This window comes from Astatotilapia calliptera, chromosome 5, assembly GCF_964374335.1.
Source record: "Astatotilapia calliptera chromosome 5, fAstCal68.1, whole genome shotgun sequence".
NCBI classification, from domain to species: domain Eukaryota; kingdom Metazoa; phylum Chordata; class Actinopteri; order Cichliformes; family Cichlidae; genus Astatotilapia; species Astatotilapia calliptera.
Genome location: NC_137426.1, coordinates 22,411,114 through 22,424,602, shown reverse-complemented (window position 1 = coordinate 22,424,602; position 13,489 = coordinate 22,411,114). Strand labels below are relative to the sequence as shown.

The 13,489-nt window shown below is 41.8% G+C and overlaps 2 protein-coding genes across 9 annotated transcripts in view; both read left to right on the top strand.

The window, feature by feature from the left end:
* LOC113022580 (inositol 1,4,5-trisphosphate-gated calcium channel ITPR1) overlaps positions 1-3,445 on the top strand; it is a 73,349-nt gene extending 69,904 nt beyond the window's left edge. For all 8 annotated transcript variants that reach the window (XM_026168120.2, XM_026168118.2, XM_026168117.2 and 5 more), the window contains 3 exons: positions 404-564; positions 1,259-1,420; positions 2,085-3,445. In XM_026168120.2, the coding sequence (XP_026023905.1) occupies positions 404-564; positions 1,259-1,420; positions 2,085-2,171 (410 nt within the window). In that variant the 3' untranslated portion in view covers positions 2,172-3,445. The remainder of the gene's footprint in view (positions 1-403; positions 565-1,258; positions 1,421-2,084) is intronic.
* A 3,436-nt stretch (positions 3,446-6,881) lies between these two features.
* LOC113022582 (class E basic helix-loop-helix protein 40-like) lies at positions 6,882-10,601 on the top strand. Its single transcript, XM_026168125.2, has 5 exons — positions 6,882-7,314; positions 7,464-7,527; positions 7,799-7,906; positions 8,257-8,380; positions 8,572-10,601. Exons 1-5 carry the CDS (start codon positions 7,244-7,246, stop codon positions 9,483-9,485), a joined length of 1,281 nt encoding a protein of 426 aa, XP_026023910.2. The 5' UTR covers positions 6,882-7,243; the 3' UTR covers positions 9,486-10,601.
* The last annotated feature ends 2,888 nt before the right edge of the window (positions 10,602-13,489 follow it).

Sequence of the window (13,489 nt, the reverse complement as noted above, 5' to 3'; positions counted from 1 at the left end):
GGGAAATTTCATGTCTGACAAGACAGACGGCCCATGTCCTCAAGAGCCATTTTAAGCCAATAGAAGAACAAAGAGTCTTGCAGCAGATGGTTTGGCACCCATAGAGTCCTGACCTCAACACACTGAGCCAGTCTGGGGTTACAGAAGACACTGCGAAAGAGTGAATACAGAGAAAAATTGTTGTTCTTCAGGACCCAATGCAAGGAGACCCCTGTAACACCAAAGTTTGATTAGATTTAACATTCACTGACATTCAACATTCACATCATTTTAGCAAATATTTATGAATTTAACTTGTTAAAATAATGTGCATTGCATTACTTACAAAACATCAAGAAACATTGATGCTTTATTTTTCCAAAACACACTGTGACCTCTATTCGTGCTATTTTCCTCATGGCAGGTCTGGAGCGTGACAAGTTTGACAACAAGACGGTGACCTTTGAGGAGCACATTAAAGAGGAGCACAACATGTGGCACTATCTGTTCTTTATCGTCCTGGTAAAAGTTAAAGATTCCACTGAATACACCGGCCCGGAAAGCTACGTGGCTGAGATGATCAAGGTAAACGCAAAGCATGCACACACCCTTAAAACAAAGAGCTAACTGATCTGGTTGTTTTGCAAGCCTATATGTTAAAAACTGATTGACTTCACTGTGAGACCGCACTGTTTTAGAACTAACAGTGTGTAAAATCAGAGGGAATGTCTGTAAAGACTGTGTAATCTGCAGAACTTTCTGCATAAAAATTGCTTAACCTCACAGCTTGATGACGTAAGTATCTTTGACATCATTCCCAAGCCATTTACTAGAAATCAGAGTGCTCCTTGCAATACTCAGTCCTGAATTCAAGAGCGCTTTGGGCAGCATTTCCCTTTGTGTCACATTTTTATGGTAAGCAGTGCTCATCAGTTTATCCTACTGAGTCACACATAAACACGTACCAGCTTGTCACACACACACACCACACACCCTAGTAGATTGTGTTCCGCTTTTTTAATCTAAACTGACAGACATACCTGTCATGTCCATTTAAAGACACAAACAGACCAATGGGAAGTATGTGCACCAGAAAGGCAGATTAGCCAAAACTCTTAAAGCTTAAAAAGGAATCAGTCACGTGCACACTGTGATTTTCATCGCAGTAGTAGAAAGTTTTCCCAATTTTTCCATTGGTAACAATATTTTGAATTTGCCTTTTCATTAACTGTTAATAAAAGTAGTTCAACGCTCGGCTGATGTTCTCTGTCAATGCCAGGAGCACAACCTGGACTGGTTCCCTCGGATGCGTGCCATGTCACTGGTGAGCAGTGATTCGGAGGGGGAGCAGAATGAAATCAGGAACCTGCAAGAGAAGCTGGAGTCAACCATGAAGCTGGTGACAAACCTGTCTGCACAGCTGACTGAGCTCAAAGAACAGGTATATCATGTGACAGTCAACTAACTCCCTCATTTTGTAATACACCATCGAGTTTTTCTGTTTGCGTTTTTTTTTTTTTTTTGATTCAAAGCTTTCTGCAACCAATATTAAACTCCAGTTTTTACACTTTGTATTGTTTACATCTTCATTTCTGACTTGCCTTTGTTTGCACACTATTGAGAAATCAGGGGGAAAATGTTATTTCTCATATGCTTGCGTGCTTACAGTCATGTGAAAACAGAAAGCTTTCACAGGACTCTAAGCAGTCCTGTGAAAATCCAAATAAACCCTGTGATTCAATAGCATGTAGAACCACCTATAACAACAATATCCTGAAATAATAGTTTTCTTTAAGACTGTGTCAGTGTCTCACATTGTTCTTTAAGTATTTTGGCCCACCCTTTTTTTAAAATAGAGTTTATTGAGTTTTGTGGGCATTCGGCCACTGCAACACCTTGATTCTTTTCTTTTTCAGCCAATCTGTTGTAGATTTGCTCAGCCAACCTTTAGAATGCTTTGATAGGAGTCACGAAGTTCCCTAATGAAAAAATTTGCACAGCTAACTGTCAAAAACTCCAAAGTCTATAAAGACATGAGAATTAACATCAGGGATTCTATACTGAGATGATGCCTTTAAACTGTCTTGTTTTTTCCCCCTATGCAGATGACAGAACAGAGGAAGCAGAAACAACGAATTGGACTTCTTGGTCACCCTCCTCACATGAACATCAATCCCCAGCAGCCTGCCTGAGGGGCCTTGGGGCCATTTTCACCAGTGCCTGAGCACCCGTAACAGTGTACAACATGTTAGCCAGGAGAATGCCAAAACATGTCCATCTCCAGTATCTATTTAGGTCAATGTATGGCTGTATTTTCCAAAACACTCCCTTAGACGTGAGTAAAAGTTATCTTGGTATGTAGTATAGATGTGTCAGTGTGGGTGGAGTGTGCACGACGTGCCTCAGGACCTGAGAAGCCAGTCCTGTAAGTTTCTGTCTTCAGCTTTACTACCCTGAATGCCTTCTGCATCGGACCTGTCAGACAGCATGCCAAAGTTTAGCCATTGTTCCTGAGGGAATATTCCTCTCAAGTGTCCTTGTAATGAGGATTTCATCCTCTGTGTTGCACCAGCAAACTCAGGTCACATGTGGATTTGAAGTTTTGTTTGACCCCTACAACATGATATTTAATATTTTGCTTTCATCAGATGGCAATAAGAATGCTATTTAATATGCAATGACTAATTAAGAACTAACTAGTTTTGAGAATTTTGTTTGCTTTTTTTTTTAATTTAAAGTGATTTATCATGTATTTAAAATATAAGACAAAGCTGTAAACAACACTGAAGAGGTCACCAAGCTTTTCCAAAGCATATAAAGATGTTATTAAATCTGTAATCGTTTGTTTCTTTGTTTTTTAAGTCGAGAGAAAGCATTTGATACTACTTTCAGAATTCTTTGTAATCTCAAACTAAGGGCCTCCTTGTTCCAGGGCAGTTTATATAAGAAAAACAATCGTTGGGAATACGTGGTAACTTTTTTTTGAAGATAAAAAATAATTCTGACCCGTTACAACTTTGGAGAAATATTTTTTGTATAATGAACATTATGGACTTCCTAGAGAGCTGAAGCGATTGTTTCACCCTGACACTGGGTCCATGATGTATTTAACAATGTGATTTATGTGGGATCTCATTAAAACCACAGATCCAAACATAAAAGATTTTTGGGAACAACATTATCTTCATTATCCTTGATGTCTGCACTGACTTACTTAACCTTCGTTTAACCTGTTTAGATTGAAGCACTGATATTTTCTGTAGCACAGAAGCAATCGTTGCTATTTGTTTGGTCACTTTGTAAAGAATACAAAGACTGCGTTCATGTTAATGTGAAGAAAGAAAAAACTACTAGATTGAATTTGGAGTGCTGTTAAACCAAACTCAACTTTTATACTTACTGATGGATTCTGTCTGAACTGTACATTGCATTCTTGGAGTCTATTTAAATAAATAAGTGTGTCAAATATGGTTGCTGAAACCAATGTCTGCATCTACAAATGTGACACAAAAGGAAGTGAAGATCTGGTAATTCCCTAAGTCACAGCCATGCACTTTGATACTGCAGTGAGCATGAAAAAAATGCAGCATGCAGAAGTCATAATCGGGAATTGCCGGCAGATTATCTCTTATCCGAAATCCTCTAAAAATGAGGAAGTGCACTTCTTCGATTATCATACGGCATGGGGAAATGTCTGCGCGTACATGGGTTGCACATTTGTAAGCTTCATTTGATCTTTTTGTATTTCATCCTTCCGCGGGCAGAATATTTGTAGAGTTTAACATTTGTGTAGCTTCCTGTATTTGCATTGAACATTGAAACTGAACAGTACTGCCCAAAAGCATTGCGCCACCCTTAATTTCTTTATATTTTGTTAGGAAAATGAGAATGGTTACAGCTATTTATAGCAGCAAACGCACACAGAAATGCAGTTTCTGAGGCAAAAACATAGTTTGTACAATCCTAACAAGTTTGCAAGTCAATATCTGGTATGAACACCTTTATTTTCAACTCTCTTAGGCAAGCCTTAGTGGAATTTATTGAAGTAATCTTCAGGAATAGTTCTCCAGGCTTCTTGAAGGACATTCAAAGCTCTTCTTTGGATGTTGGCTGAAACTCTGATGGTGCTTTTTTGTTGTTGTTGTTTTAGGCCTAGCACTTCTTCTTTTGCCCTTCACTTGTCCAGTTTCTTCAAATGTCTGTGTAATAGCTCTTGGGGATCATCCTGTTGGTGCTTTACAAACTGTTATCTGTGGCATTTTTTATCAATTCAACTTTAAACTTGAAGAAATTGCAACAAATTAACTGTTTGGTTTTTTGTTTTTTTTTTTGGATGCACTGCTCATAACACTGTGCATAAAAATACAATTTAAAATCCGTTTCTTTCTATGCTGTTTGTTGTGTGAAGATGCAACACTGGTTCATGTCTCGCGTTAGTGCCTTTACGCATGAATGATCAATAGGTCAGTCTTAAGTGTCCTACAAATGTCTCTTAAAATGGTCAGGTATAAGGAGTGGACTGAAAAGGAGTGGAAAAGCAGCCAATGTCCAAATCAAAAAAATTCCAAAGACCTCCAGAAAGCCTGGAAAACTATTGCTCATGACCACTTTTAATAAATTACAAGAAAGACAGGCTATTGGATTAAAATAAGACGAAATGAGGGGTGAGAGTCAAGACCTTTGCACAGTGATAAGTAAGGTTTCTAAATATATGCTTCAGATTAAGAGAGTGTTCGTCTCTATTTGTCGTCTATATGTTGTCGCCTAAAAGGCTGTTGAAATAGCCTTTGACATTCTCTCAGTGGTTTCACAGTATCACATAAAAAACAATCTTTTTGTTACCAAAGCTCAAACATTTTGTAAGAAAAAGAAAAGGCTTCATTACATAAAAAAACAAACAGGATGTACTTGTGTTACGTGTCCCCAGACTGCCTTCAGGGTGCTTTCCATCGTTATGGTTATTTATAAAAGATTGGGATGTGACCGGGATTATGGTTGTTTTCCAATTACTGAGCCCCACTTTATTCACCAAACTCTAGGAACAGTTTCTAGGAACAGTTGATAAAATCACAGGACGAGAGATTCTGGAGGGTTTTAGTGGAAATACAGACTGTTACCAGTTACTGTGAAGGATCCTGATTATCTGAAACAATGAAACGTCTGTTTACTCCGGATTCTTTTAAAATTAGTGTCATTTAAGTGAAACTTTCAGAGCTAATGCCTTCTGATGTTATGAATGCATGTTTGATATCTGCAACTTTCTTTTTCTTTTGCTAGATAAGACAGATCGAAAAGATTGCTTTTAGCAGCAAAGCAGGGAGACAAAATGAGCTCTTAAACACAGTAATCATTTTTAGTTTTGTTTTGTTTTTTTGTCAGAAGGAGTATAACAACTGATGAAAATGCAAGAAGCTTCATAATGTAAAAAACCCCACAAAAACGTGCACGACTTCATCTGATTCTCCATAGATTTGACTAAATGTGCTGCTGCTGTGTTAAAAAGGTGTGAAAACTGGGAAAACCCTAAACCTCTTTCACGGTGGTTTCATAATGTGCCTTGAATTTAAGGTGTCTTTAACTACGAGATGAACAATTTATGATTTTCACGTCTTGTATGTTGCTGAGTGACCCCTAAATGCCACTGCTGTCGTTCCTGTTTTCGTCTGACATGTGACACCTACTGAATGTTGGTGTGTTCTCATATTTCCGTTCATTAAGCTGCAGCTGACCCCTATTATTCCTATTAAATGTGGAAATACCCTTGTGTATTAAGTTTGTTAGGATCATCATCAAACCTCATTTTATGAGCTATTCTTGCGTGAGAGGAAAAAAGGACCTTACTGCTTATTTCAACATTACATGAGAGTTCTAGGGGATATTTTTAGTGAATGCAAAAATATGAGCAAAATCCTGCAATGTAAACGTCGTCACACCAGTCCTTGTATACAATTTCGTTTTTCTGCGAGAAATGCAATCAATGAAGAAGCACGTTTTAAAAGTGTGCCTGCAGCCTGCAGCGGACAGGTGCAGCCGCCGTGTGCCTGGATGAGCTGGATGTGCCCCGCGCGCGCTCAGCAGGATCCCGGGACCATGAGGAGATCAACGTGACAGACGGCACCGCCTCATGACAGTAAACACGGACTCCACACAGCCGTCCACGCACAGGCGCACGTGGTTCTCCCACCGTGACCGAGCCGTTCTGCAAACAGACCAATAGACGAGACAATTTCATCTTTCCTCTTCTACAGATTCAATAAGTTGTTTGTCTCCATGAGATTAATGATTAATAAAGTGAACTTTTGTCCTTTAGTGCAGAGCTCGTGACGTTTGAAAAGCCCCTTAAATTGTTTTTATTGCCCTTGAAGAAATATTCCGATATTTTTTGCTATTTTGCAGTCGTACGTGAGATTTATATATTTTTATATACTTATTTATATACATATATATATTTAATGGTATACCTTGTGTTGTGTGTGTGTGTGGGGGGCGGGGGGGGGGGGAGTTGTGTGTGTGTGTTTCTTGTCTTGTTTTTATGGACATGTAGTCTGCCAATAAAGATTGAATTGAATTGAATTGTGTGCCTTTAACTGCTCGATATACTCTTTTAATTTTATTGTGTTCCTTTAAAAAAAAACAAACAAACAAGAAAAAACCGTAGTAGGTACCACACCTACTCGCCTCGCGAGGTTCGGGTTTGTTGAACTCCTGCGATGGTTCACTGCCAGCACGTTCCTCGGCGCACAGCCTTGTTTCCATACACTTCAGCATGGTGGTACACGGGATCGGTCATGCCCCGCCCTGCGCTCTGACGTCATTCACCGTCCGCCCACTGAGGCGCCTCATCTGTAGGGAGTGGGCCGTCCTTTCGCCGAGGATACAGCGCCGTTTAACACGTGAGCCTCATGTGACAGAGGTAGATCAGTCTGAGCGGAGAGTCAGAGGGTTTATTTAACTCGTCGTTCTGTCCTCCCCCACTTTCCCAGCGCGCCACCAAGGCTTGACTTCCTCACCGCTGCGGGACCACGGCGTGGAGATCGCAGGAACTAACTTTACAGCGTTTTGTTTTAAAAAAAATGACAGATTATTAAACAGTTTTAACCTTTTTCGACGCATTCTGCGCATTTTTCGTTGCATTTTATCATTTCCTTTTTTATTTACAAATTGCTTTGCAAGTGCTGATAGAGCGCGTAAATAAATGCGTATTTATTTCTGAGTGCTTTTGGAAGAGTACCTCGGTTTTGACAGCAAAATTGGAATACAAAGAATGGAGCGAATTCCAAGCGCGCAACCACCCCCTCTGTCCAAACATCAGGCTGAACTGTCAGACGTGCAGGGGTAAGTTATACTTTGGAGATGTAGCTTTCCCAGACTGCGTCGCCCCCTTTTTAACCTCCAACTAAAATGCACCTAATGTATAATTTTGTGCACTTTACCATCAAAATGACCTGATTCCTTACTCGTGCGCTCTTTTTGTGTTTCTTTAGGATGGATTTCCCAATGTATGTCTATAAACCCAGGCGGGGAATGAAGCGAGGAGAAGAGAGCAAGGTCCGTTCTACGTGTGTGTGTGTGTGTGTGTGTGTGTGTTCGTGTTTGTGGTTGTTTATTGCCAATTGGTAAAGTTAAGTAATAACCATAGAGCTCAAACATCCAGGAATTAGATTAGGAGTTGGTCTATAGTCCCATAAATGGTTGACCTAGTTTCTACTATGACATAACTCCTGGATTCCTCCCTATCGGTGTATCTGCCTCTGGTCATGGAGAACTATGTGCTCTCGTTTCACTTAAATTTACGCAACATTTCTGTTTATTCTCTTAGGAAACCTACAAGCTGCCTCACAGACTTATTGAGAAGAAAAGACGTGACCGGATAAACGAATGCATCGCCCAGTTAAAAGATCTATTACCCGAGCACCTGAAACTAACTGTAAGTTCATAGTGTAGGTGGGAGGGTTAATGGGATTGGCTGTATTGAGCGGCACGCACCATCTAGTGGCTGTTTAGTGCTATCACATCTTTGTTGAGTGCGTCAGCAGCTCATGCCGATGACGGCTCACGTTAAAGAGAATGTGCTGCTGTTAGATTTTTGTTGTTTCGAGTGTATATTTTAAAAAGTTACATTCAGTGTTGATTTCCTTAATGCAAATGAAATTTCAATAAATTGGTGTAAATTATTTCAGAGTAATCACATGTGGTGATGTGTACATGTGTAGTAGAGCTTGGTTTCTGCTTGTTATATAAGAGGATATGCTGACTGTGTGCGTGTCTCTCCATTAGACTCTGGGCCATCTGGAGAAGGCTGTGGTTTTAGAGCTTACGCTCAAGCACGTGAAAGCCCTCACCTCTCTTCTTGAGCAGCAGCAGCAGAAGATCCTCGCTCTTCAGAACGGCATGCAAATCGGTGAGCTGCAGATCATTTTTGCACACGCACAAACACATGAGGAGGAACTGGATGGGTTTTCTAGACAGAATGCAAATAATGCAGATGAATGCAGAATTGCACCACTGAAAGTAACTTCACTTACAGCTGTTTACAAAAAGTCACAGTCTATATTAGATTTCTGAGTGTGTTGTTTCCTTATGTGTTTATAGAGCAGCCTGCCATCAGCCAGGAGAAGTCAGAGGAGATGTTCTGCTCTGGCTTCCACATGTGTGCCAAGGAAATTCTCCAGTATCTCGCTAATCACAAGACTGACGGAGACTTCACCCCATCCCACGTCATCAGCCACATTCACAAGTTAGCTGTAGAGGTGCTGCACAGTCCAGCCCGACCCCGCACCCCTCTTAGCCCTCAACCCGAGGAAATCCCTGCCTACCAACCTCATAAAGAAATGTCTCCCAGCTTAGCCCCTAAGCCCAGCGAGGGCTACGGGAGGAACTGTGTGCCCGTCATCCAGCGGGTGTACACTTCACCAAGCAGCGAGCAGAGCGGCAGTGATACAGACACAGACAGTGGCTACGGAGGAGAGCTGGAGAAAAACGAATCTGGGGCGCCGCAGGGACATCCAGATTATTACGTTCACGGGAGCCAGCAGAAGCGACTGCTGGCTGACAGGCAGAACTCCAGCATCAAGCAGGAGGATGACGAGCCACGCCACAAACGAGCCCGTGTGGAGTCGTCTGAGGATGAGCTGCTCTCAGGCGGAGAATCATCAACTTCTTCATCCTCTAGCGGATATGGAAGTTTCATGAGTGCATCCCCTAACCATCCACCCCCTCCTCCACATCCCCTCTGCATGCCTTTCTACCTCATTCCACCTTCTGCTGCAGCTTACCTACCAATGCTTGAGAAGTGCTGGTACCCTGGGGCCATGCCAATGCTCTACCCTGGCATGAGCAGCTCATCACCTACCATACCCAGTGAAAGGCCCGGCCCACCTCAGCTTGTGCTGTCTCCCCGGGGAGGTTCTCCAGCCCCAGCCATATCTCAGACTCCCATGGACTCTCCTGCTCTCCTTCAGGCACTCAAGCAAGTACCACCCCTCAACCTGGAAACCAAAGACTGAGAGATAAAGGCGAAAAGACTGCCCTGATATATTGCCCTGTTCTCAAAACACGACTGAGCTGTTCCATAATTCATAATCACTCATCTCCTCTTTTCCTCAGCCTGGAGGGTAAAGCATCAAATAAGAGGACTTGTAGAAATGATCAAGGAGAGAGAGAGAAAGAGGTGAGAGCAGCATCCTTCCACACTGAGAGCAATGCAAAGCTCTGGTTGAATGTCAAATGCTCAGCGGTGTTCAGTGGTATATATGTATCATATAAACTGGATCTGCCCTGTGCACACATAAACACACATATGGTTGAATGTAAAGAAAGAAATGTTTTAGCTGCTGCTGTTAAAGTGTAAACACAGATGAACATTGACGCATCTCACTCGCGATTTTGTAATTTAGAACGTGTTGCACCAAATGTTAGCGATAATTTGCCACCCAAAGTTTGTCGCCTATGTCCTTTGCTCACCATTATGATTACTGAGATGGAAAAAAAAGCCCTTTCAGCCATGACCGGCACCATAAAATACAAGGATTCCCTCAAATGTGTACAGACAGCGAGGGTACACCACATGGTAGATGAAGGAAAAGGCCGCCGCATGGCCACGCTGAATGAGAGAAGTGTCGTTTATGATTTAAACAGACGCCTAAGATGGATTTTTCTGTAATTATTGTTCATAGATTTATTGTACATTTCTATTTTTGATACCTTCTCGCACTCTGTCTGCCCCGAGAGATATACGAGGAGGGCAGAGTGTGGACAATGTACGTCGTGTACTCAGAAACTGTGTACATACTGTAGCACTGTGCTGGACCTGGTCTGCATACTCGACATCTGTTTCTGCTCAAGTCAAACCCGGTGTTTGTGCTTGCTGTTGCCTTTTACTTGTGAAAAGCTGATAAATCTCAGATGTTAATTCTCTGTACTATGTATGAATCTTGGAGACAAAGGAGCAAGGAAGTGAATGTAAACGTTTTAACCAGAAGACTAGTTTTCTATAGAAAGAGGTACTTGAGATTTTATATTTTGGGACCTACATGAAAGATGTTTGATGTAAATATTTTGTCTATAATTGTTGATATACATGATATAAGTGTATTAATAAAGTATTTTTTTTCCCGTGGAAACTTGTTCTGACCGTATATGTACGAAAGAGAGTGAGAATGTGTGTGAAAACAAATAAATACTTTTTAGAGGTTTTACAGCACCACAGCATTCACGTCACAGGGAACACTTATGTAATGGAAGATCTGTGGCATGGCTCTCCTGCTGGTTAACCGTCTGTGGCCTCAAATGCAAAAACACAAGTAAACACACGAGTATAAACAGCTACAGTAAATCATCTGAGGCAACAGTCAGAATACATCTGCATCTTGTCTCTATGGCTGTATGAGACGATAGTAAATACCATTATTCCAGATTTGTGACACACCCCTCTGCATTTAGTTTCCCTGCAGAGTGCTTTACCTCCTGGAGACATGCAAAACATGTAGCTGTATAATTTACAAAAAATGCTACCACTACCTCCTGTGTTGTGCAATCACATTTTTCATCTATGCGATAGCACCTCCAATTATAGGTTTATCTCAGTGCAGTTCAACATAAGCCCAGTGCCAGTCACAACATCTTTGTCTTCCCACCTACACATTTTTTTTCCAGTGCCCTTTTTTTCGGAGCTTAGTCATTCTGTTGCTGGTTTGTTTATATAATCTACAGTTTGAGATTACGACCAGCCACCTAAATGTCATTTATATCTTTCAAACTAGTTTCCTTGAAGCTGATTTCCATTTATTTGTTTCAGGAGGAGTTGCATGTTGTATTGATGTCATGAGTTTGCAAGCAAAACCATTATACATGTACTCACCACCCACTTTGTTATTTACACCTTGCTAGTGCCAAGTTGAGCCCTTTTTACCTTCAGAGATGCCTTAATTCTTCTTGGCATGGATTCAACAAGGTGCTGGAAATATTCCTGTTTTTTTTTGTTTTTTTTTTTTTGTTTTTTTTCTAAATGACATCAGAAACAGCAGTATGCGACATTACGTGATGGCAGAGCTTCAGTTCATCCTTTGTCATTTTTTTTTTTTTTTTTTTTTTTTTAATAAATAGGACAGGGGGAATGAATGAGAGAAAGAGGGGGAGAGAAAGAAAGAAAACCAAAGGGGAGAAGAGACGGTGAGAAGGGGGGGGAAGAGAGAGAAAAAAAAAAAAGAACTCCTGGGTCACCTGTATGGAGAAAAAAAACAAACAAACAAAAAAAACAAACAGAGGAGACAGCAAACAACAAAGAGCAACATAATAATAGAGAAAACAAAGCACCATCACAATAAACTAGCTAGTCATAGATATCAATATTTACTAAATAATAAACGATATTGTGCAGCACGCAAGATAGACAGCGCACAGTGTGCTTTGAGGTAGCAGCCAAGAAAGCTTTAGTCCGCGTCTGTGAATACCCATGTGTGCATACCTGTGTGGATCAGCATGCTTGCATTCCAAAGGTTTCTCCATGTAATGATCTGCTAGGGAGTGTGGGGGGGCCACAGCCCCGTCCTCCAGGGTGTGAAGCGGGTATGGAGGAGATCAAAACTCCAGACATCCAGAGGCCCCCAGAACAAAAGAGACCACGGAAGACCAACAGAGGGGCAGCCTGTCCCGGAAAGAGCTGAGGAGAGTCCCAGATGAGGGCTCACCCAGCAGCCGCGGAGCAGAAGTCAGGGGGAGTTGCAGTGACGCGCCCGTGAGCTCCGCCGGCCCCCAGCTGTGCCTGAGTGACCGAGCCCCAGGCCGAGAGGCCGGGGGCACCCCACCTCCAAAGGGGCCCGAGCGAGCCCCAGGCCCCAGGCCCCGACAAGCGGCCGCCAAGGAGTGAGCCGGTGTGTACCCAGACGCCCACCCCCAGACACAAAGAACCACCAACACACCGACACCTGAGGGAGTCCGCCACCGGCAGGGGAAGTGGTGGAAATATTCCTAAGCAATTCCCATCTACGCTGATATGATAACATCACACATGATGTGAATCTCCTGTTCCAGCACATCCCAAAGGTGCTCTATTGGAATGAGATCTGGAGACTGTGGAGGCCAGTTGAGTACAGTGAACTCATTGTCATGTTCAAGCAATCAGTTTGAGATGATCTTGTCTCTGTGACATGACCTGTAATCCCCCTGATGGACTCATCAGAAGATGAGTGCACTGTTGTCGTAAAGGGACGGACAATGTCAGCAATAGTACATTGGCCGTGGTGTTTAAATGATGCTCAGTTGGTGCTAAGAGCCCAAAGTGTGCCAAGTAAATAACCCCACACCATTACAACACCATCACCACACACATATATTGATATAAGGCAGGATAGATCCATGCTTTCAAGTTTTTTACACCAAAGTCTGACCAGCGAATGTTTTTCTAGTCTCATCTTATCCAATTTTGATTACCAAGTACTAATTCCAGTGTGGCCATCTGCTGGAAAGACTATCTGCTTTAAGGTTTGTGTTGTGCTTGCATAGATGCTCTTCAAGGTTCAAGGTCCAAGGTTCTTTATTTGTCACATGCATAGTTATACAAGTATAACACACAGTGAAATGTAGCCTGACACACTCCTCGACATGTGCAAAAATAGGGGGGGTGGGGCTGTAGAGGAAGAACATTATATATATAGTATATACATTGGGTTAATGTGCAGTAGTAGCAGCAAGCAGGTGAATTCTGTACATTAATATGAATAGACATCTGACTATTTTACAGGATAGACAATATAAACATATTTAAAATTAAAGGAATTTGAAATGTACATTGTTCCTTGGTTTAGTGTCTGGAAGAGAGTCCTGTCTCAGTCAATTATAGATGATGTGAGATGATGTGAGCAGGCGGGTGTGTGTGGTTTAGGGCACAGATGGCTTGGGGATAGAATAATAATAATAATAATGGATTGGATTTATATAGCGCTTTTCTAGGCACCCAAAGCGCTTTACAATACCACTATTCATTCACTCTCACATTCATACACTGGTGGAG